Source organism: Sceloporus occidentalis, unplaced genomic scaffold (assembly GCF_023333645.1).
Source record: "Sceloporus occidentalis isolate IW3139 unplaced genomic scaffold, rSceOcc1.0.p SCAF_2, whole genome shotgun sequence".
NCBI lineage: Eukaryota > Metazoa > Chordata > Lepidosauria > Squamata > Phrynosomatidae > Sceloporus > Sceloporus occidentalis.
In genome coordinates, this window is record NW_028316982.1 from 104,229,568 (window position 1) to 104,253,278 (window position 23,711).

At 42.3% G+C, this 23,711-nt stretch overlaps 1 protein-coding gene across 3 annotated transcripts in view; it reads left to right on the top strand.

The window, feature by feature from the left end:
• LOC149318819 (catenin alpha-3) overlaps positions 1–23,711 on the top strand; it is a 485,131-nt gene that overhangs the window by 385,170 nt on the left and 76,250 nt on the right. For all 3 annotated transcript variants that reach the window (XM_089510521.1, XM_089510524.1, XM_089510522.1), the window contains one exon: positions 21,314–21,495. In XM_089510521.1, the coding sequence (XP_089366647.1) occupies positions 21,314–21,495 (182 nt within the window). The remainder of the gene's footprint in view (positions 1–21,313; positions 21,496–23,711) is intronic.

Consider the following 23,711-nt stretch of genomic DNA (forward strand, 5'->3'; position numbering starts at 1 on the left):
CTCTGGCTGGAATTAGCAGTTGGATGCAGGCTGTTTACTGCTGTGTAAGTGAGAGACTCCTTGAAAAGCGATAAGCAATTTTCAACCCTCAGGATACTGCTGGATTTCAAATTTCATTAGCCTTCCTGGGTTTATGGAAGCTGCAGTTCAAAATCCTCTGGAGGGCCCTAAGTTGCCCATTCCCTTGTGGAAGAACTATTTGGAAGGTGCACATCTGGAACAAATGATACAATGAAAAGAGTGGCATGGGTATAATTTACTTCATATTATTGTCTGAGGATATACTGACATTTGAGATGAATGAAAATGGCCTCCCACCTATGTAACCCATATTTATGGTGATAGAATTGTGGAGGAATTTAAGACAAATACTTTCTCGGAGCCATCTTCTGCAGTTTGGTGGCCAGGTGCTGATAAATTTCACCTCAGTGAATATTGAATGAAACTATACTGTTAGTCCGTACTAGTGGACAAAGAAAACAGTGAGATAGGAGAGGCAGCTTAGGAGTGAAAGTAGTGGCCAGTGAATAGTTCTGGAAGATTCCAAAAAAAGAAGTCAGAAAAATTCTGAGAAAATTATTTTGTTGGAAATTTCAGCTTATCTCCATAGAAATTATCAGTGTGAAGTTGCAGAGCTTGCCAGAATCCCATTGAGTTAAACTGTTTGCACAGCAGATTGTAACCGGTGTGGTTTGATACTTTTGGGAGCCACAGAAGGTGGTATTGAGAACCTCCTTGTGCAATCGGAAGAGTGATGGCAATAACTAATGACAGAACAGTTGCTGGCTCAATGCAATGTGGGCTATTTCCACAAATCTTTATGGATGTTCAGCTTGTGCTATTCAAAGCACAAGTGATTTTCCTGGACATCACTCCCATAATTCCTTGGCTATGAGAACAAAATAGCATAGGACTGCAAGGGGATGGACTCTAACTGCATCAGCAAAGCATTCATTTATTTAATTCATATCTTGCCTTTTCCCCAAGCTAGAACTCAAGGCAACTAATTCCAGACTGGTCACAAAACAACTACATAGCTGATAATGTGTATCTCTGTTATAATTGACTCATTTTTTTCCAGTAATGAAGATATAACTAAAATACATTATGCCTGCATTTTAACAAGGGATATGCTCACTTCTTTTGTGGGTTAACTGTAATGTTTTAGTTACTTTTATTGTTATGAGGATGTATTTTTGCTAAATGATGGGAAAGAAATATTTGATGAGAGAAAAGTTATTGGTAACTTTTTTGAAAGGCTCAAAAGTCTTCCTTGACTTTTTGAGAAATAATGAATGTACTAAGATGACCATTGGTTTCGAAAATTAATACAAGTTAAATTTAATGTATCTGGGATCAAACATTGATTGGAACAGGGACTGCAGCGAGGAGATAAGAAGATTAAGAATGGTGACTGTGGTTATGAAAGAACTGGAAAAGATCCTAAAATACAAAGACATACAACTTAGCACAAAAGTCAGAATCATACAAGCCATTATATTCTCTATTACCATGTATGGATGCGAGAGCTGGACGATCAAGAAAGAAGATAGGAGGAAAATCAACTCATTTGAGATGTGGTGCTGGAGAAGAGTGCTGAGAATTCTATGGAGAGCCAAAAGGACAAACAAATGGGGCCTAGAGTAGATCAAGCCAGAAATATCCCTAGAAGTCAAGATGACAAAACTTAGACTGTCATACTTTGGACACATCATGAGAAGGAAGAACTCATTGGAAAAGACAATAATGCTGGCAAAGGTGGAGGGAAGTAGAAAGAGAGGAAGGCCACATGCTAGATGGATGGACTTTATTAAAGAGATCACAAGTATGAATTTGCAGGAGCTTGGCAGAGCAGTAGAGGACAGGGGGCCTGGAGATGTCTCATCCATAGGGTCACCATGGGTCAAGATCACCGCGAAGGCAGTTAACAACAATAAAAAAGTTTATAGATGAAGTTTAATACTGGTTTTACACAGAGTGAGGTAGAAGTTTAGAAAATACCATATAACTGCAGAAAAGTTATATTTGGGTCATTCTTTGCTATACATTCAAGTAGCCAATCTTGTGGTTTTTATGTCTCTTTTGTGTGTGTATTTTGGATATAGTTTTGTTGTATTTTATTTTGTGTATCTTTGTGTTTTTCATTCAATGTTCAGTGATTTAAAAGAGAGAGAAAGAATATCAGATAGTTCAAGAGCTGTAGGTGCAACTGCACTGTAGAAATAATGCACGTTGACACAACTTTAAATGGAGTTTGATAGTAGTTTAAGTGCTATTTCTCCTTCCTATGGAATCCTGGGATTTGTAGTTTTGTGAGGCACTAGCATTCATTTGCAAAGAAGGCTAAAGACCTTCTAAAACTACAAATGTTGGGATTTCATAGGAAAGAGTTATAACTCTTAAAGTGCTGTTAAACTGCCTTATTTCTACAGTATAGATGCAGCCATATCTCATGTTGTTTCATCATATTTTGCTATGAAAGTTGAGGCAAAGTAGAACTGTATGGGAAGAAGGCTGGTTTAGCACCACACACCAGCAGCTTGTAGAATTCAGATGATTTATAAAAAAAGTAACTAAAATTAATTATAGAGTTTTGAGAAATGAAAAGCAAAGTTAGTTTTACCAAACTGTAACTATAGCAGTAAGTAGTTACTTTTGGGGGGCTTTGGCTCAGTAGCTGCAATGAAATGCTTTTAAAAAGTAAATTTCCAGACTATGAAAAACCATGAGCAGTGCTTGCTCACTTTACTAATGTATATTTCATTGAACAATGGATTGTAATTCTTTTCTGACACTAGAAGAGCATCAAGGTCTGTTCAACTTGAAGTTGCAACTTTATGGAAAATGAATCAGCCACCAAGCCTTAACCTCTGCACAAATCTATATGAGATTGTGGGAATTTAGGGGCCTGGAGATTAGCACTCATTTGACAGTCTTGATGATAAACTCACCTGCTGCACAAGTACAATTTCCACTTTCTGACAATGTAATGAAGCTGAAGAAATACCTAGTCTTGCCAGATGGCTGCTGAACGGATGCCAAACGGATAATGTTCTTTTGTACCATGATTTGGCAGCTAACCAAGGTATCTGCCTGAATCAACATCTGGCTTTTACCAAAGGCTCCAGGGCCACCTTCTGCCCAGGTGAAATAATATTCAAAGAAACAAAACCTTTGCTGGATCTCTGCAGTGTTCTTTGGTAGGAACAGCATGTTAGCTAATCCCATGCAGATTCTGACTGGAATGAGTGAGGAGTTTCCAGTATCAGTTGTGTAGGTGTGTGTGTGTGAGAGAGAGAGTGATTAAAGGACTAGTACAATTATTTTTTTTAAAAAATGCTTAATTTTTCAGTGTTTGTGTTTGAAATTTTACCAGCTTTTGAAACACATTGCATGGAATAATTATTCTCTACAAAAATAACGACACAAAACATTTGGCAATTAAATTGCCACAGCTGTCTGCTTGAGTGTGAATTATGTCTTAAAATTACTATTTGTTGAGGCCAAGAAGAAAAAAAGGGCTTTCCTCAACATATTTTCCATGGCATAGGTTGCATCTTAGTTCTTCATGAATGCGTGCTTTGCACTGACTGAAAATTACAGCAAAAACATTCCATGGTGACTTTCTTTGAGGGATTTATTTATTCCACACAAAACTTAATTTATATAAGAAAATCAAATCTACAAAATCCCAATGAGACCCATCATTTTTATAACATTTTATAATGAGGGTGGCCAACTCCTGTATTTTTTATGTTTATGAAGACCATTTTATTTCTAAGGAATAGTCACATATTTTGCTTGTCTGACTGAGCTGCCCAGGAATTGTTAGAGCTTGGAGAGGTTACTTTTTGAGTATCTCATGTAGGGGCTATGCTGCCTGTGATTCTGCCAAGCTATCCAAGCTCTGGAAATGGTGATGCTCCACAACAGAATTGGCATCTTCTAACATTAACAACTCTATTTGCAAAACTGGGAGGGAGGGAGGGAGGGAGGGAATAGAGAGATGATACTGAAGTGAAAAATCTCCTCGCATCTTACAACTTGAAAGCCAGGTTCTTTTTCTTGAGATTAAAAATGTGACCAAACATTTTGATACTAAGGGAGATGGAGAATTAATCTTTTCTGAAGGCTTATTTAGAGGGCTGAAGGAAACATTATGGCTTCAAATTGGCCCCAGAAATGGAGATTTGGCTGACTTTCTATCACTCTTTCCCCAACTGAGCACATGTTGTTTAGTGCTCTGCTGGTGCGCAGTATAATACCTTGAGTGGCTGCCTAAAATTTCTTGCAAGTTGTGTTGGCTCATTTACTTTGGACAATTCTTCTGACCTCCAACTCTATAGCAATTTCTTTTCTAGTTCTTGGCTCCTCACAACTTCCTTTAAAGCAGAGGTTCTTAACCTTTTTTGTCACCTGTACTCCTTGAACAGAGAACTGTAGCACAGAAATATCTATAAGAAGCAGGAGCATTTCCAAGCTGTCTTGCTTCCTAAAGCAGGAAACATCATCACAGCCTCCCATTGGGGTGCCACTCTGTTACATTATTGTCACCTGCCCACTCATTGCCACTCCAGCTGCCACCACTGAGAGAGGGAATAAACTTTGGCATAGACATGCTTTCAAGGCACTCCATCCACAGTGCCTGGCTCTAAGGGAGGAACCCCTCAGAGTGTTTGGGAACTATCCAAGTCTGGATAGCCAGGTCCAGGAGTAAAAGGTCTCTAAAGTGGCAGAGGTCTTCCTAGGGTTGAAGGGTGGGAATGGTGAATTCAATGCTCTGCTTACTGCTTGATGAAGACAGCCAACACACTGTGCCTAATTAGAAGGCTAGTCTACACTGTCAGCAATACTGAACTCTGCCATGCCCAGCCATTCAGTCACCACCATTTATTCTACTAATGCATAGAGGTTGCCACATGAAAATTGTACTGTTTTGTTGTTGCTGTTGTTGTTTTTAAGCATCTCTTCTGAGTCAACTTAGGTCCCAGTCTGGGAAAAAGACAGCATATTAAATAAATAAATAAACAAACAAGTTAGTTATGAATAGTAGTAGTGAGAAAGGAGATTCTGACTCTTGCAGGAATGGATTGAAGTGCTAAGTGAGCAGTGGACACTGAGCCTCATGTTAATTGGCAATGGGAATCTGGCAGTTACACAGTGCTGTCCAAGAGGCAACCTTTCTAAAAACTGCACCCAAACATTTACAAAGCAATAAAATATGATAATGAAAACAGTGGAATACGTTTAAAAAATATCAGATGATGCTATGTTTCTCCTTCTCTGTTTTCTTAACACAGAAGTGCTCATTTGTTACACAGCCCTTTACTTTGCAAGCAAGGGCTTAGCCATGGGGGACATCTCCCCTTCAATGAAATTTTCCTTAAATCTTCCAATTTCTAACATTGCAATGAGTGTGACACTGATAATCATTCACACATAGAATTCAGATATTTTCTGTGGTTGCATATTCTTGGTAACTTTCCCTGCCACTTCTCTTTGGATATCTAAATGCTATTTCTAAATACTCTTACTGAAGTTATAAACAACTGTTATGCCAGAAATTTGGGGACTGAAGGAAAAATTCATTGAGAGAGCGGAATTCTTATTTGGGGATGCTGATGCCTTCATTTTGCTCTCTTTCTAGTTTCACCTCTGTTTAGTGAGGAACATAACTGGTCAAGTGTTTGTGCTATTTCATAGAATAAAATGTTTTTATCCAGCACTCCATTCCATTATGGTTCAAAGCCAAGCAGTGTGTCTCAAATGCCAGAAGAAGAAAGGGACGGAGATACCTAATTTAGATGGAAAAGCAGGGGCATGGGCGAGGAAGGAAAGAGTAAGGCTAAGTGTGATATTTCTTGACCTTGTTCCTTCTTTTTATTTTGTAGTTGTGGGAGCCATCCAAATAGTAGAGTTTGGTTTTTTGTTTTTAAAATTAGTATTCATAGGCAAACTCTTTGTTTCGGTAACTTTGTGAACTCTTCTGGCGAAGTGTGTTTTGTAGAAAATACATGGCATGAATTCACAGTAGCTACAGTTTGCCCTTCAACCTCCTGATCTTGAAATCTTTTCTCTTATTCTTATTCTTTTTTCCGTTGTGCACTGTTGTCTCAACACCAACTAGCTGCCCTTGAATTTCACAGCTTCTTTTGACTCCACTCGTACTTTCACTGGAATTGTAATTTTTTTTTCATAAACAGCCTGTGCACCTCTTTTGAGAAGGACCATCGGAAAGTTAGTTTGTTCTGCTGACTTTTCCATTTGGTCATATTAAAAATGAATCCAATCAAGAGTCATTGCAGCTCATCATTTAAAGCCACATTAACACAACTCAAAAACCAGATGACTACATGAATGAAACAGTAAGGTAGTTTCATTTAAAAAAAATGCAAAATGCACATAGGATGCTCTGTATAGACTGTATTGGTCCAGAGGATATGAAGACAGATTGTTTAGATTCCACAAAAGAAAATCTTATAAGAATAAAGCAAGTACATTTTTTGGTATAGGAAGGGGATTGTTCTTTGCTTTTGCACAATGTCTGTTGAACTCAATAAGTCTGAGCCATCCCCAGTACTTAAAATAAATTGTACAACAATGCAATTGGGCACAAAAACCACCAATTCTAGATGAGAAGCAAAAACAAAATGCAAATGGAAGAATATATTGTGCAATAATGACCCATTCTACTTCATGAAGTTCTGCACTAAGTTTTATTCCCAGCTCCCCAAGCAAAAAAATTATGGCAGTGACACATTGATCACTCCCTTTTAACAAACCAGCAGTGATTCGGATCCCAAGAACTATAGGAGGAAGACACAGTTGAAATACCTATGGTGGCTGGTGTTAGTAGGTGGCAAATCCATGCTGGGGTTTAGCTCAGATTTTAAAGGTGATATTCAAAGTATTGATTGCTATCCCCAAAATGTTTTCTGCCCCAGCCCTGGGGCATTAAGCAAGGGGGGAGGATGACCAAGGAACTCAAAGGCCTGTTGTTCATCATGTTCCTACCAGATGTATCTTTACAGGTGATGGAACAGAGAGAAGACTCTTCCCAGAAGATCTCAGAATACAGGCAAACTCATATAGGGGAAGATATGCCCATTAGATAACCTGTACTTGAGCCATACAGGGCATTATAGGTCATAACTATAATTTTGAATTGCATCTAGAAACAGACCAGCAGCCTATGAGCCTGAGATTCCTCTTTCTTGATCTAGGCCTGATTGTTCAGATTCTCCTATAAAAGTTAGAACTAACAAATTGTATCTGCGTAGTTACTCACAAGCATCAATTTTATTGTTCTTTAAAATACTGTTGAAAGCTCCTATTATTTTTCAGAGAAGCAAGGAGACTCTTATCACATTGTGCTTAAAGTAGGAAATAACCTTCAGTTGTGATTGATATAAAAGTATACCAGAGTTGGGACACATCATAATGTATGTCAGTGCCCTTGTTTGAAGATTGAAGGGCTTCAGAGGACAAACTGAAGTTCTTGCCACTTTAAACAAAAACAGAAGTAGACTTCTGCTGTCAGTGGCTAATAAACTTGGGTTCCAAGGAAATTTATGAAGAATTCAACTTGTTTTCAATAACACATTCCCACAGTTATCTCTGGGGAGCATCCTGTTTATTTGTTCTTCTATACATCCTTGAATTTCAAGGTAGAACCTCTTTCCCAAAACTTTGTCACAATTGTAGAGTTCTCCTACAATTACATAGCAAGAATGAAAATGGCACTGATGGATGTTGAAGCATTCTCTTTATTAACAGGTAGCAGAGAATACATAAAGAAGGTCAAGAACACTGCTCCCCCCCCCACACTTTTTCCATTGTTATTTTTTCATATTTCCCCCCTTTTTATTGAATTTTATTCCATAAAAAATAAAATTATTTATCTGCACAATAGCAAAATGTAGCCTGAGAATATAGCCTGCATGACTGGATGATGTTTTCCAGCCCCATGTATCATGAGATCATGTATCACAATGCTTTTCTTTCCAAAAGGATGTTATCCCACGTGTTTTGTTCACAATGGTAGATCTACACTCAGTAATATGAAGAGGCACCTTCTCTAGAGGTTGGCACTGGAAAAGTCTAAATGTTTGTCTCAAAACTGTGGCAAATCTCATGTTGCTGTAAAAGATGATGGCTGATTCCCACATCATAGATGAAGTTAAGAATACTTAACTATGCATTGTGTTGTGATCTGACTCCCAAAACCTACTCTAGCGGCTGGCAGCTACACTGAATGATGGGGGTCTGTTCCGCTGACAACTGGGGAACAGGGATATGTTTCCAAGCCCTTCCTGCCAGCAATCTATAGTGTAACAGAAACAGAATCTTTGCCTTAGATGCTGCTGCAAAAAACCACACAACACCAGCTTGGAAGAAAGGCCACAACTTTATTAGCAAGCCATTGGTATGGGTTGGCACAAAGCATGAGGTCAGGATCTGCGAAATCAAACAACCCGATGTTGTCTGATTAACCAACCTGGCACCCACCAGGCGCTTGGGATGACCTAGGGGCTAAGGAACACAAATTGACCGCAAACCATGCCATGCGTTCACATATTCACTAAGCCCCTAGTCACCGGGAGGCGCACCCGCGTTATGGCCCCCGCAATGGCCATACGCCTGTCCAATTCGCCCCCGGGTACCTAGTGACTCCCAGACCAGAGCACCATGGCCCTGGTACCTACACCGTGCCGATCCTGGCCTATGCTGCCGCCCAAAGTTGTGACAAAAAACCCACAAGACAGCGGTGGGTGGGCGGGGGAAGCTACTCCAGTCTTCCTCCCTTCCTTCTTGGCTCCGCTCCGTGCGAAGCCAAGCGCCGACTGAGGGGACAGGGCCAACAACACGGCCTAATAAAGGCCTAGGCCCCGCCCCCTCCAACGTGCAGTGCGGGGCTCCTCCCCCAGGGCAGCCCAACCAATGAGCTGCCCTGGAGGACCGGAAGTCCCGCACCACAAAGTCCGGCTCCCAGAGCGTCGCGGGGCGGAAGGGGCCGCCCCTTCCGCCCCGCGCACCAATAGGGAGCCGGGCAAGCCCCAGAGCATTCTGGGGCTTGTAGTTTTCTGCCGATTCTTCGGCAAAACGGCCTGCCCCGCAGCGAGGCGGCCGTGATTTGCCTTAGATGCTGCTGCAAAAAACCACACAACACCAGCTTGGAAGAAAGGCCACAACTTTATTAGCAAGCCATTGGTATGGGTTGGCACAAAGCATGAGGTCAGGATCTGCGAAATCAAACAACCCGATGTTGTCTGATTAACCAACCTGGCACCCACCAGGCGCTTGGGATGACCTAGGGGCTAAGGAACACAAATTGACCGCAAACCATGCCATGCGTTCACATATTCACTAAGCCCCTAGTCACCGGGAGGCGCACCCGCGTTATGGCCCCCGCAATGGCCATACGCCTGTCCAATTCGCCCCCGGGTACCTAGTGACTCCCAGACCAGAGCACCATGGCCCTGGTACCTACACCGTGCCGATCCTGGCCTATGCTGCCGCCACAAAAGGCCTACACCGAAGGCCTACCGCCAACCCTGCCAAGAGCGATGCTAATGATTAGTGCATAGGTCCAAGTGCGGACGAACATAACCAGCGTAGGCCTTAGATCTCCACCTTCCGATTTTTTGGATGTCCTGCGCGGGCAAGCCTGCCCTGGAAGCAGCCGTAGCAGCGCCTATGCGAAAAGAATGACCTCCGAATTTCTCAGCTGGGAGCCCCAAATTTTTTAAAGTCATTCTTAGCACCGAAACAAATTGGTATCTGGTAAGCGGTGATCCATCCAAATGAACAAAAAGCAAATCCAAACCTATAGGCCGAATCTTCCAATAAGATCGAAGGGCCTTAACAGCACAGACAGGTGAGCCATGTAAGCGATATAACACCACAGTCTGACCAGCTCCCAATTGGTCGCACTTGGACCGGCGAACCGTAAAAGAAACACCGTGCTTTAAAAAAGTGATGTCAGAGGCACCCAACGCCCGCCCTGACACATCGCTCTTGGACCCAGCCACCAATTCTCCCAATCGGAAGGCACCAAAGAAAGCCACTGTAAATGCTGCACGAAACAGTTTGATTTCAAAACGAGATGAACAAACAACAGGTAAATGCATATACAGCTTGCATAACAATTGAAAACATATAGGGCGACGTACATCGTTAGTAATCGCATGAGCTCTTCTCCATCCTTCGACAGCCCTTTTTACCAGAAAAGAAGCGCAAGGGTCACAAAAACCTCCTGCCTTTGAAAAGAAAGAAATGCCAGCGAGATGAATGGCCATAGTTTTGGGAGCAATGTTATTGTGCCTAAGCCAAACCAAAAATTGCAAAACCACTTCTGTGGTAACCGGCCAACAAGGCTGTACAGCTGATTCACCAAAAAACTGAAAGAGTTTCTTTAAAGCATTCTTATAGCTCTTAAAAGTAGATGGAGCAATGGAACCCAAAATGCCTTGTATTATTTCAGACATCCAACCTCCCACATGGACACCGGAAACTGGGTAGGTCGAAGATCTGCCTCTGGGGCCAACAGACGAAACCGCTGAACCTGGAATCGAGAAATCGCATCAGCAATATCATTTTTTAATCCTGGGACATGTCGAGCTGTGAAAGAAATATTGTTAACCAAGCAACACAAAACAAATTTCCTGACCAAACCCATGACCCTAGTGGATTTAGAGGTTTGCTTATTAAGGACAGCCACCACAGCTTGGTTGTCGCACCAAAAACACACCTTTTTGTTGGAAAATTCGGCACACCAAATGATGACTGCTACAACAATGGGAAAAAGCTCCAGGAAGGTCATATCTCTTAAGATATCTGACCCATGCCACTCTGCAGGCCACTTTTCGGCACACCAATGGCCTTGAAAATAAACACCAAAACCGATGCTTCCAGCAGCATCAGAGTGAACTTGCAATTTATCTTTTAGACACCAAGATTTTTGCCAGATGGCAATACCATTAAAGCCATTTAAAAATTGTAACCAGATTCTCAGGTCCTCTTTGATTTGTCTGTTAATGCGAACGTGATGATGCAAAAGCGTGGGGCCAGCCAGCGATCTAGCAAGCCTGGCACAAAAAGCTCTACCAGGAGCCACCACTTTGCAAGCAAAGTTCAGATGCCCCAATAAAGACTGAACTTGTTTTAACTTGAGCTTAGAAGCAGCCAAGGCATGGTCCAACAAACCACACAGGTTGGCAACCTTTTCTTGAGGCAAAGAGGAAAAGCCCTTAACAGAATCCAAATGAATACCTAAAAAAGACATAGCCGTAGCAGGGCCTTCCGTCTTATCTGCTGCCAGGGGAACCCCAACCTCAGCTGCCAACCCAGTGAAGGCATTTAACAGATCAGAACACTTGGAGGAGTTTTCAGGACCCACAAACATAAAATCATCCAGATAGTGGGTAACCAAAGGGGAAGAGGCCCTGCGTTTTAACTCCCATTCCAAAAAAGTGCTAAAAGACTCAAAGGCTGCACAGCTGATAGAGCAGCCCATAGGCATGGCCATGTCAAAATAAAATTTTCCTTCGAACTGGAAGCCTAAAAATTTGAAATCTTCAGGATGAACCGGAAGGAGTCTAAAGGCCGACTGAATATCGCACTTGGCCATAAGTGCACCCTTTCCACACGCCCGAACAAGTCGGACCGCATGATCAAAGGAAGCATATTTGACGGAACACAACTCCTCTGGGATCGCATCATTCACCGAAGACCCTGGAGGGTAAGAAAGGTGATGAATGATTCTAAATTCCCCAGGTGTTTTCTTAGGCACCACACCAAGGGGAGAAATATGAAGATTATCAAAAGGGGGAACATCAAAGGGACCGGCCACGCGTCCCGCCTGTATTTCCTTGTTGATCTTGGCCCTAAGAACCTCAGGCATGGATCTAGCAGACAACAAATTATTAGGAAAATGATGCGAAAGTGGGGCTTGAACCGGGATCCTAAATCCAAAGGAAAAACCATCAGCCAAATAAGAAGCAGCTTGCTTATTAGAGTATGCTGACAATAAAGGGAGAAGAGCACTGGTATTTACGGGCGTAAAAGCCATGGCTGATACCTGGGTTGAAACCTTAGCGACCTGTTCATTTTTGGCCCCCTGCAGCACCGGCATCTGGGCCCCCTGAACTTTCTCGTTTGCCGGTGGTCGCGGAGGCAGGGCGCCCAGCTCGAAAGGGCTGAGCGGCTGGAGCAGGGCGGGAACACGATGACCTAGGATGAGACCCTCTACAACTGCTACAACAATGTTCAAATTTACAATTTGTGCGAGAACAACGTCCAGCATTATAGTCCCAACAAGATAATTTTGCGTCCTTCTTGACCTGTCCTTTCTGTGGACCCTTGAACCTAGCAAGGGTGCCCACCTCTAGCAGCCAAATTTCGTTATGGAGCAAGTCCCAACGCTCCCGTGAATTCTGCGATGCATGTTGACGAAAGGCCGCATCGTAGGCAATGGCAGCAGCATCACCTGCGAATGTCCTTGCACGCAGAACATTCAAAAAATGGCTGTCCAAATGCCAAGCACGTTCAGGGAAGGCCATGGAAACCACAGCCTTGAAGATAACAAAGCCCTCTAACCAATTGGAAAAGGTGGGCTCAGCAGGAACTGCCTTTGGCTCGTGCTTACTAGCCTTTGTTGAAGTGACAGCCACAGCATCTTTTCCTTTAGGTTGAAGAAGGGTAAAAACGTCTACATAGCAACCCTTCAGGATATTCTTGCGCACTTTCTTCGATAAATGTGCACCAGGAGGACGCTCTCCAGGAGAGCAAATAGGAAAATCCGCTGCACGCGGATCCACCCACACACCCTGAAGACCTGGGCGCCAAGCCCTCTTTTTGATGGCCCACTTGGGCAAACCAGGAACCAAAGCATGCTCAACCCAAAAACCGTCCCTCCCAAAAGGCACCCCGTGAGGATCTCCACCTTCCACGTCAGGCTGAAGAACTCCCTCTCGACGCGCTCTGCGACGTCTCCTCTTGGCCTTGCGTTTACGTTTTTTCTCCTTCCGACGCTCAGCTGATGACGTGGAGGACGAACTCGAGCTCGATGAGCTGGACGAACTGGACACCTGCCGGACGCGATGTCGGGATGAAGGAACCGATGAACTGGAGCCTTGACCGCCCGTAGATGTCGATGCAGGAACCGATGATCTGGGAACCTGACGTCCGGATAACTGAGGCTCACGTGTCGCAGATGCCGAAGAGCTGGCAAGCTGGCTAGAGGTAGTAGCTTTCTGAATGAGCTCAGCAATGGATCTTGACAGTACAGCCAAAGATTCGCCCGACAAACCAGTAGCCCCATCTGGCTGCGTCAATGTGTCCCCAGGTGGTCTAGAAGGAGGCCGATGCCTCTCCCCAGACCCACTGCTAGAGCTGGGAGAGATGTCTCTGGGACCTGTCCCAACATTTGGAGGGACCGACAATCTGAGCCGCTGCACAGCTCCTGAGCTCTGGCCCCTGCCAGTCCTGGACTTTTTAGGAGGCATTGTTTTAATACTGGACAGAGGCACCACAACAAGCAATGTCCTATAGTCTAAACAAAAGAACAAAGCTTGCAAAGACTAAAATTAAAAGCAAGACCTGGCAATAGCAGCACAGAGGATAGTGCCTAAATTGATGGCGGATTTTCCCGCCAAAACAAAATGGCGGATTTTCCCGCCAAAACAAAATGGCGGATTTTCCCGCCAAAACAAAATGGCGGATTTTCCCGCCAAAACAAAATGGTGGATTTTTCCCGCCAAAACTAAAACGGCAGGAGGGCCAAAATCCCCTGAGGGGGAAGAAAAGATGGCCGCCGCGCCCGCAGGCCAGGCCTAAACCGGCCACAAGGACCCCCCACTGGGTCCGTCGGCGACGGAGCCGCGGACCGGGGCTAATGGCCCCAGTGGAACGGGGATGGGGGAGGACCAACCGCCCCCACCACACCGCCCCACTTACCCCGGCCCCGGCCGGCTCCAAGGAAGGGAGGAAAGACTCAGGAGGAAGCTACTCCAGTCTTCCTCCCTTCCTTCTTGGCTCCGCTCCGTGCGAAGCCAAGCGCCGACTGAGGGGACAGGGCCAACAACACGGCCTAATAAAGGCCTAGGCCCCGCCCCCTCCAACGTGCAGTGCGGGGCTCCTCCCCCAGGGCAGCCCAACCAATGAGCTGCCCTGGAGGACCGGAAGTCCCGCACCACAAAGTCCGGCTCCCAGAGCGTCGCGGGGCGGAAGGGGCCGCCCCTTCCGCCCCGCGCACCAATAGGGAGCCGGGCAAGCCCCAGAGCATTCTGGGGCTTGTAGTTTTCTGCCGATTCTTCGGCAAAACGGCCTGCCCCGCAGCGAGGCGGCCGTGATCTGTTGCAGCTGTAAGTAGAGGTTGGAAATGTCATCTTGCTGAGCCCTGATAGCCAGCAGGACAGAGATGTTTCACAGTGCAGCTGCTGGCTGTTAAGGTAGGATTTGGGAAGGAGAAGCATTTATAACCATAATGATAGTACCATGATTGTAAATATGAATAGCAAACAGTTATGATTATGTAAGTCTGGCTTACACATTTACACACATCCATCTTAAGAATCAACTAATTTCAAGTTCCAGTTGAAACAGGTGTTGTTCCCCATCTCTATCCCTGATTGCACAGTGGTTAAATGCTTGTACTGTAGCCACACACTCACAAACCACAAGGTTGTGAGTTTAGTTCCACCCAGGGGCTCAGGATTGACTCAGCCTAGCATTCTTCCACAGTTGCTAAAATGAGTACCCAGCTTGTTGGGGGCGATTAGCTTACAGTTATAAACCACTTAGAGACTACTTAGTGCAGTATGAAGCCGTATATAAACAAAGCTGCTGTTGCTATTGCTATCCTTTAGATAAAGGGATTGAGTGTCCTTGCCACTTGTCAAGTAATCTGGATTCTGTCTGGGTTACCTTTACCAGCTACTGGTCCCCTGAGTACCCAACTCATGATGCTGGTTAAACCATATAGGTCAATAACATTTAGGCTCCCTTAAATATTGGAATCTCGGGATATTTATATGGGAGATGAACAGGCTCTGTGGTATTATTAGGTTATTTATTGTAAGTATTCATAGATATATATACACAAGAGACACAGACAACATCTTGGCACTTAGCTTCATCACATCACATTACATGGAATGCATTTTCAATTTATCACATCATATTATATAGCTATCACGATGTTATACTTTCATAAGAAGGTTTCTGTATTCAGCTCTTTAACTAGCCTTGTAAAAATTATCACCTGTAAGAACATGACTTTCTAAAGCATTTAACATAACCTATTATCCATCATGATCATCAGGTACTCAACACTTTCCATAGTTTCCCATAGTATACCTTTCATTAAGAATTTTACATGTTTTGTATTCTGCCTGTTGTATCATATTCATAACCATCTTAATAATATATCTTAGCCTATAATCCATTCATTCTCATCTGTTTGCGGAACTAAACAGGTGACAGGCTTCTGGGAAAACAAAGACATTCAAGGTTTGATCTCCTTAAGCATTATTAACTCTTAACTGCATTAATAGCACATAAATGTATATCCATTCTTAACCTATCCTTAACACTGTCAGCATTTTCAGCGTTTTAGGGTAGCATGTCAGGACAAGTTATAGGACTATCAGGAACAGTCACCGCTGTTTATCAAACAGCATATTCATGCATTGGAGGTGGCAGAACAGCCTAATTTGTGGGCTCCATCTTAACTCTTTTATTCTCTCCTGAGGCTCACTCATTTCATCAGTTTATCAGTTGTCCAATCAAAACGGTGATTTTAAAAAAAATCTACCTGGCATGCACCTTAAAATTATCTTTTACTCCTCTGTCATCTAGTGTAGGCTAGGGCCATAGCAGGGTTAATTCATGGTCAGCTTCTTTTATCTTGATTCACATTCCACTGCGTATCTGGCAGCGTTCCCAGATCAAAACCTAAACCAGATTTTTATTGATACATAACAAAAAGAAGACAGATACTTTCACAGATTCAATTGCCTATACGAGTTCTTATGCTCTATATTCTTCATTCTATAGGTGATACCTGATTATACTCTATACTTTAATGTTATATGAGCAGGCTGCCAAGTTGAAAATAGGATGATCTGTCCAATAACAAAATTCCATCACCAGTAAAAACTCAGAACCTTCAGATGTGTTGCTTCTACATTTTCAATAGAATTGCTTCCTTCCTAGTGCGAAAAATTCTATCAAATGTTTCCTTTATTTTTATGGATGGAGATGATGATAGGTTGAGCATGGTGATTTTACAGCTACATGGATCATATCTCCATCAGGAAAAAAAATGTTGTTACTAAAACTATGGAGTCAAACAGACAGGGGGCTGGGACGAGCCTCTGGCCACTCCACCTGTGATCCGGCCCTGATCGGCCCAGGGCCACGGCAACTGGTTGCCACAGTTCCAAGGCCATCCATAGACATGGTCCTGAGTGGCCACCAGCAAGGAGTGGCTTTTTGCCGCTCCTATTCTGGCCAGCTTCCGGCCTCTTTAGGCAGCCTCGGAGCAGCTTTTGGCCATGTTGGGGGCATGCATTGTCTGTACACTATGCCCCGAAGTGGCCAGGAGCCTCTATATTGGCCTCATCTGTTTCAGGCCTATATTTTACAATATTTCTTCCCAGCTGAAGTATATTATCATTTTAAATTATTTTTCCCAAAGAAGAAAAAAAATCTAACTTATAAATTGAATGGAATTTATTGAATGCAATAGACTGAATATATGTGAGAAGAACTAGAAATTGGCCTGTGTTCATCTCTCAAACCACTCAACATTTCTGAGTGGAAAAAAATATTACAGATGCCAAGAAAAAAGAGGAAGAATTGTTCAAGCATGTCTAATGAGAAAAGAATTGTATTTTTGGTTTGAATTCAAAGGCCTGGTACAAACTGATGCTTTGCACCGGCCTGGGGCTGAAAGTAGGGCTCAGGAAAGCGGAGCGTCTGCATGTTCCTGAGCCCTACCATGCAGGTTGCCATCTTGGCACTCCGCTGTTTATACGGTGTGTGCAACAATGACATGCCTCATGCACCATGTCCAAACAGCGCTGCACAAGAGGGAGTCACAGTGCAGCTCCAGGGCACTTATGGCGCCTCAGCAGCAACAGAGAAGGGAACCGCATTTCATGGCTCCTTTCTCCCAGTGCATCATTGCTGACCTGTTTGGTTGGAGTGGCCACGATCTGGGGGAGAAAGGGGTGGCCTGTCTGCCCCTTTCTCCAAATCTATAGAGGCCCTTGCTTTTGGCTTAACAAAGCCTGAGTCAGTCTTAGTTCCTATTTCAGCTTGGCAATACTTCTCAAATTCAAAGAGGACTATATGTAAAAGTCCTTGTATCTGTGACTTAGATATCAAATAGGATTACCATAAAGATCAGTTCCTGTAGTATGATTATCGTGTATGATTTATGATCAGCAAGGCAGAGTGCTACAAGGGAAATAAGAATGTATCACCTAGAGAAACTTGCTTTGAAATGGGTTACTTGTTAAGATTTTAAATGTATGGTTCACTAGATGTCATGCCAGCAAAGGTCATGAACCATAAAAATGCCCACAACGTATGAACAAGTTTTGTAGTAAACTCAACACATTTTCACCGAAGTGGATTAGAATTTTAAAACCAAAAAGAAGCTGTCCAGTCTTTCAATGATTTACATGATCTTAAATTATTCATTTTAACATAACTGAATTTATTCACATTTCATTGTAGAAGGATCTCCATTTGTGTCTCAAATCCACATGAGCTATCCTCCCATTCTGAGTGGTCTAGAATGTATAACAGAAAGCTTATTTTCAGCAAAATTATGCTCACTCAATATTTTTTTTGTTCTGTTCAGTTATGGGTTTTTAAAAACCTATTTAAAAAGCAAAGAGAAATGAGAATTCGGAAGATAAAATATAGTATAAATTACATTAGAATAATTTAGACCAACACTGTATGACAAAATATGCAGATAAATAGTTCATAATTTGCAAAATTCTCAAATTGCATGAAATGGGAAATTATTAAATTATATTCTGACTTTCCAGTCCAAGAAATCTCCATATAGTTGACCTATGAGATGGTGCTCTATTTGTTTATGTCTTGATTTTGGGGGTGATTTTATTGAATTTTTGGTATATTGTGTTATATTAGAATTACGGTGATGTGTTTTGTTTGGGTTGATCAATGCATTGGTCTCTTTGTGAAGAAAGATTTAATGTAATATATTTTAAAATAGAATGCAATAAATAGTAAGTCGCAATTCAACAGTATTCACAAGACAAGTGGAATATACCAAAATCCCCTCCAAAAGCTTCCTTGAGTCCCTTGGTGGGTAAAAGGTGGGGTATTAAATAAATAAAATCTCATGCCAAATTAAATCCATATGAATTTAGCATTGTCTTTCATGAAACCAAATAAATGTAGCTACTTACCGGTCTTCAGTATAAAATCCTAATTTTGTTTTATGTTTAATTTTTCTTCTCCAGTTTCCTTTGTCTCATCAAGAAATCTAATGTGGTTTACCCCCTTGAGACAATTCAAAGATGTGGCCATGTTAGTCTGTAGAATCAGTATGTAGATTCATTCAGTGCATCTGAGCAAGTAAACTTAAGTCTATGAATGCTCATGCTACAAACTTACTTCTTTCAGATCCAAAGCACACTGCAGAAATAATGCAGTTTAAGACCACTTTAACTGCCCTGGCTCAGTGCTACGGAAACTTGGGAATTGTATTTTGTTGTGGCATCAGAGGTCTCTGATAGAAAAGGCTCAATGTTTCACAAAATTACAGTTCCCAGAATTCCCTAGCATTGAACCAGAGCAGATAAAGCAGTCTCAATCTCAGTTAGGGCTGAAACAGTTGGCCCTAAAGGGACTTCTTGACACCTCCCCAGAGAAATCCGGGTGAGGCTGTGGCAACCACACACTGTGGCCCAAATCTGGCCATTTTCTGCCCCATCTTCCGCTCCTATTTGGGGTGGGAAAAAGCTGCCCCTTTGCGGCAGAAGTCGGCTTTTTCCCAGCTCCAGGACAAGTGGCGTCTAAACACCACACCCCAATCCAGATACAAGCCAGCTTTACCAGTAGGTCTGTTTCAGCCCTTAGTCTCAAAGGTGCTACAAGATCTCTCTACATACTTCTTGAGACAATTGTGTTAAACAAGTGTTATATTTTGTTTAAAATGCCAAATCCCGGCATCGGTAGTCCATTATTTTAAAGGTACCACTCAGTTTCTTACATATTTCCAGGACATTGTACCATAATCATATACAAACACATTTTCTTGGGTTTTTTACATGTAATAAAGAAAGAAAGCATTTAAAGAAAAGGGCCTCGTGGTACCTGAAACACAATGAGTCAGACATTTTAAGCAGATCAACTAATTGTAATTGTAGTGCATTTAACAAGAAATGTATGAGGTGCTTGCCTTTCATTGCACTGTTGAATTGCATCCAGTACATTGTGTATGAAGTCTACTTGTGCAAGGGGGATTTGCCATTATTTTCCTTGGCCTCCTTTGCTCCCTGAAAAGCATCCTTGAGAAGGATCCCCTCCCCAAAATCTAGGACATGGTGTCTGGGAATCAACTCCCACTTGTTCAAGGCCTGATATTTGACCATCTACCCAACACATCACAGCCACCAGCTTTCTTGAAGATCCTCAGACCAACCAGAGGACATTCAGGGGGCTGCAGAGAGGGGTGAAAAGCATAGGAAGTCCATTAACATAACCCTGAATGCAACCAGGTGTCTCTCAGTGAAGCATTCAATTTTGGTGTGGCGGGCAGGTCTTTGCTTAAGTAGGAGTAACTTTAAAATGGTAACTTTAAAATAATGGACTACTTATGTCAGGATTTGGCATTTTTGCTTAAGTAGGAGAGCTTGGGCTACTGCCAATGGGAGGTTTAAAGTTGCTGTTTGTTTCAGGTGACCATAATAACAAGAAAGAAGGTCAAGTTAGGTCCCTACTGAATTGTTTTCTTCCAGACTGCAAAGCATTTAATGTGTGCCATGGCGACTACTCAAGTGAATGGATTCCTGTAACTTGAGGCTACCTCCTCACTCCTGAATATGTCAGTCATTAGCATTTTATTTATTTATTTATTTTAAATTCAGGGGCATTCCTATTGCAGTTTGAGAACGGTCCCTCCTCAAGCATTTATTCTGACCGCCTTTTGGCAAGGCAGATGGTATAATCATTGACAGCTGCGAAGAGGCTGGCGATCATTAAAAAGAACTCTAAATACAGGCTTCCAGGCAATTCCTGGAAATTGAAGCATAAATAGAAGGAATAAGAGAACATTGGCCTTCAAAATGACTGAACAGCTTATCCATATTTCATGCCTTAACCTGATTTGAGCCTTTATAGCAGATACTTGCTTTAAAAAGCCTTCTTGCTTGGGAACAAAGAGAAAAGATGGTGAACATGATCCAGTCATCATTGCATCCTCCCTATTCCTTTCCTATATTGCTCCATATGGAAAGGTTTTCTCCTGTAAATGGAGCCTTTTGACTTGCACAGGATACAAGATGGTCATTTATGAGACATTTAGGCAGAGCTTAGTATGTCTGGTCTTTCTAAAATTGTTTTCCAGTGTGATGTAGATACAGTAAAACCATGAAAACTAATACTGCTAATCGTGCCAACAATATGTGGCAAATATCAGTTTTTGTATATATGTGTTGGGTGTATGTGTGTGAGGGGGGAGGGAGGGAGAGAGAGAAGAAGGGAGCGGAAGAACGACACATACATTAGCGCTAAAACAAGAAATAAGATCAGCCTTTCTCCCCATGTGCCACTGTCCTAATTCTGGTTTGGGTCCCCTTTCCCATTCTATAATTACAGCATTATATTCACTTTAATAGCCATGGTCCCATACTATTGAATTCTGAGATTTGCAGTTTGGAGAGGGATCTTTAGAATTCTCAAGCAGAGAGTTCTGATGCCTTCCCAAGCTACAAACATGGGGATCCCATAGGATACAGCCATAGCAGTTAAAGTAGAATGATAATGCTATAATTGTTTAGTGTGAAAGGGCCCCTGGTATTATTCTGAAGATGTAACAAGGAAAATGTTTATCTCTATGTACGCTCAGCGAGGCAGCACTTAAGTCCCCAACGTAGGCCTAGCTAACCTTTATGGCCCAGAGATACAAAGATGAGATCTCAGCTGTTGTTTCAGAATGACATCTTGTTCAGGGAAGTCTTTTGTTAATGTCTATTTGGCTCCACAAAAAGAGGACACCCTCTGACAAAGGCAGATGTTTTACAAATCAAACCATCTTCCATTGCAGGCAAAAATGACTCAGTTGCCAGAGGCTGAAAAAGAAAAGATTGCCGAACAAGTGGCTGACTTTAAGAAAGTCAAGAGCAGGCTTGATGCAGAGATTGAAATATGGGATGATACCAGCAACGACATCATCGTTTTGGCTAAACGGATGTGTGTGATTATGATGGAGATGACAGACTTCACAAGGTAATTATGCAGGAAATCCCCTCCCCTTCATAACAGCTAGAAGCAATTGTCACATTCAAAATGAAGAGACGCAAAAAAGGCTTTATAATGACAGGTGACAAGTGAGTGTCACAACAAATAGAACTGAAAATAGAAGCATTCTTTGAGAAATATTGAAATGTCAAAATGAATGTTTAAACTATTGTGCTGTGCTTGCCTGGGGAGAGGCAATGCAATGTTTATCTTGGTTCTCTTTGTTTTCCTTCTCTTTTGCTTGAAGCTATCCTCTCTGGATGATCCCTTTAGCTCTGTTAAACAGTGAAGTGACCTAATAGGAGTGAAGTCATGTGAAGTCTCATTTCATACGAAAATGTCTTGAATTTATCCAGCCTTGGTTCTTCATTGTGGACTTTGGGCTTGTCTGTAGTAGAAATTCATACCAATTTCATACTAGTTCAAGTGTCATTCCTTTCAAAGTAATCAAAGGATAGTGAAAATGGGGAATCTCTTACAACAGCTGGGAAGGGAACTTGCATATTAAAGCAATTTAACCTGTTTGGATAGACAAGCTCCTTTTGTAATCCTTGTGGGTTTTTTTCTTTTCATTTCTATACCATGGTGGGGTTTTTCAAAATGGTAATGTATCAGAGTATATCTATGCAAACAACATAAACAATCACAGTACATCTAACAGCTATTTCTGCAAAATGGGATGTATCTAATCTATGTCCCTTTGCTGATGGAATCCTCTTTGATTTAGTAGAGGCTTCCATTTGTGGAAAAGAAAGGGATAATTTGAAATTTTTCCCAGCCCATACAGCCTCCACTGTCTTCCTAAATCTGCTTTGTGGAAGCTTTCACTGGATCAAAGCATATATGGTAGGCCCTTGGTAACTGCTGGGATTTGTTTCCAAGACCTCCTGTGGATTCCAAAATCTGGGGATGCTCAAATCCTATTGTATAAAATGGTGTAGAAAAATTATGTTCCTTAAATAAAATGGCAAAATCAAGGTTTACTTTTTGGATTTGGGTTTTTTTTTTTTTTGGGGGGGGGGGGTATTTTCAAGCCATGATGCAATCTGTGGGTGCAGAATCTGTGGATATGGAGGGCTGACTGTAACTTTCTTTGCTCTTCAATTATTATTTTTTAATATAAAAGTACCTTCGGAGCATTAAAGCAAACTAAAACTGCTAACTGCCTCTTGGCCGAACATTCAGTCTGTTTAATGGCCTGTCACCTACCTAGGTATCACTTCAGTACACTGTGTGTTAAGGATGTGTCTTGGATTTCCTTAGTAACAGATAAGCATTAAGGCTATTGCAATCCCACTGACAAGCATGATGTGTTGTTGGCTAGGTGAGCAAACATTCTGACAGATGTGTAGCAGACTGAATAGTTTTTTTTTATACAGAAAGAAATTGGTCAACAAATTGCTTCCTTTCTAACTCTCTTCCCCTCTTGAGACATTGAAATCATCTACACAGTTTTTCCCCAAATCCATGACAAGGATTTAAAAAAGACTGTAGGGTATCATTTTACATAGGCAAAAGGACTCTCAGTGTCCCCTTTCTAATTGGGAATGGTTAAGGATTTTGTTTCACTTCGTATTTTATAAGAGCTTGGTCAAATTCACACATTGTCTTCATATTTGGGATGGAAAAACACAGAAACAAGGTGTCACTTGACAAAAATGGCACAAAGAATGATGACATAAAATGGGACACAGCTTTATTGACTACAGTTGAAGGTTCTTGGCTCCAGCAAGGGTCCAGGTCAACCCACCTGTCTACTTGTGACAACCAACTCCTCCAGCCCACTTGCTGGGTTATCTGATGGCAACTAACTAACCCAGCCTGCCTTCTGGGTCACTCCAGAGTGACAGATGTGGGATTACACATGGGCAGAAGCCCCTGTGTGGTTCTTATGAAAATTGGGCAGCTAGCTATGAGGTGGGACCAAAAATCCTGAGGAATCATATAGATGTGAACCAAAATGAATCACCATAATGATAAACAGCAAAACATTGAGAGAGTGCAACTCAAAACTGGCCAACAGCATTGAAACCTTGACAGGAAATACATCAGAGTGAAGCCTTCACTGAGCCCTTCTTTAGTTTTTCTTGCTAGTCCAACTGCACAAGTGGCAGAATTTTCTCACACTTCTCATTGCTCACACAAACCATATGGGCTTCCAGGAAGAGGAAGGCTCATAACACATGGACAATGTTCCTCCAGGC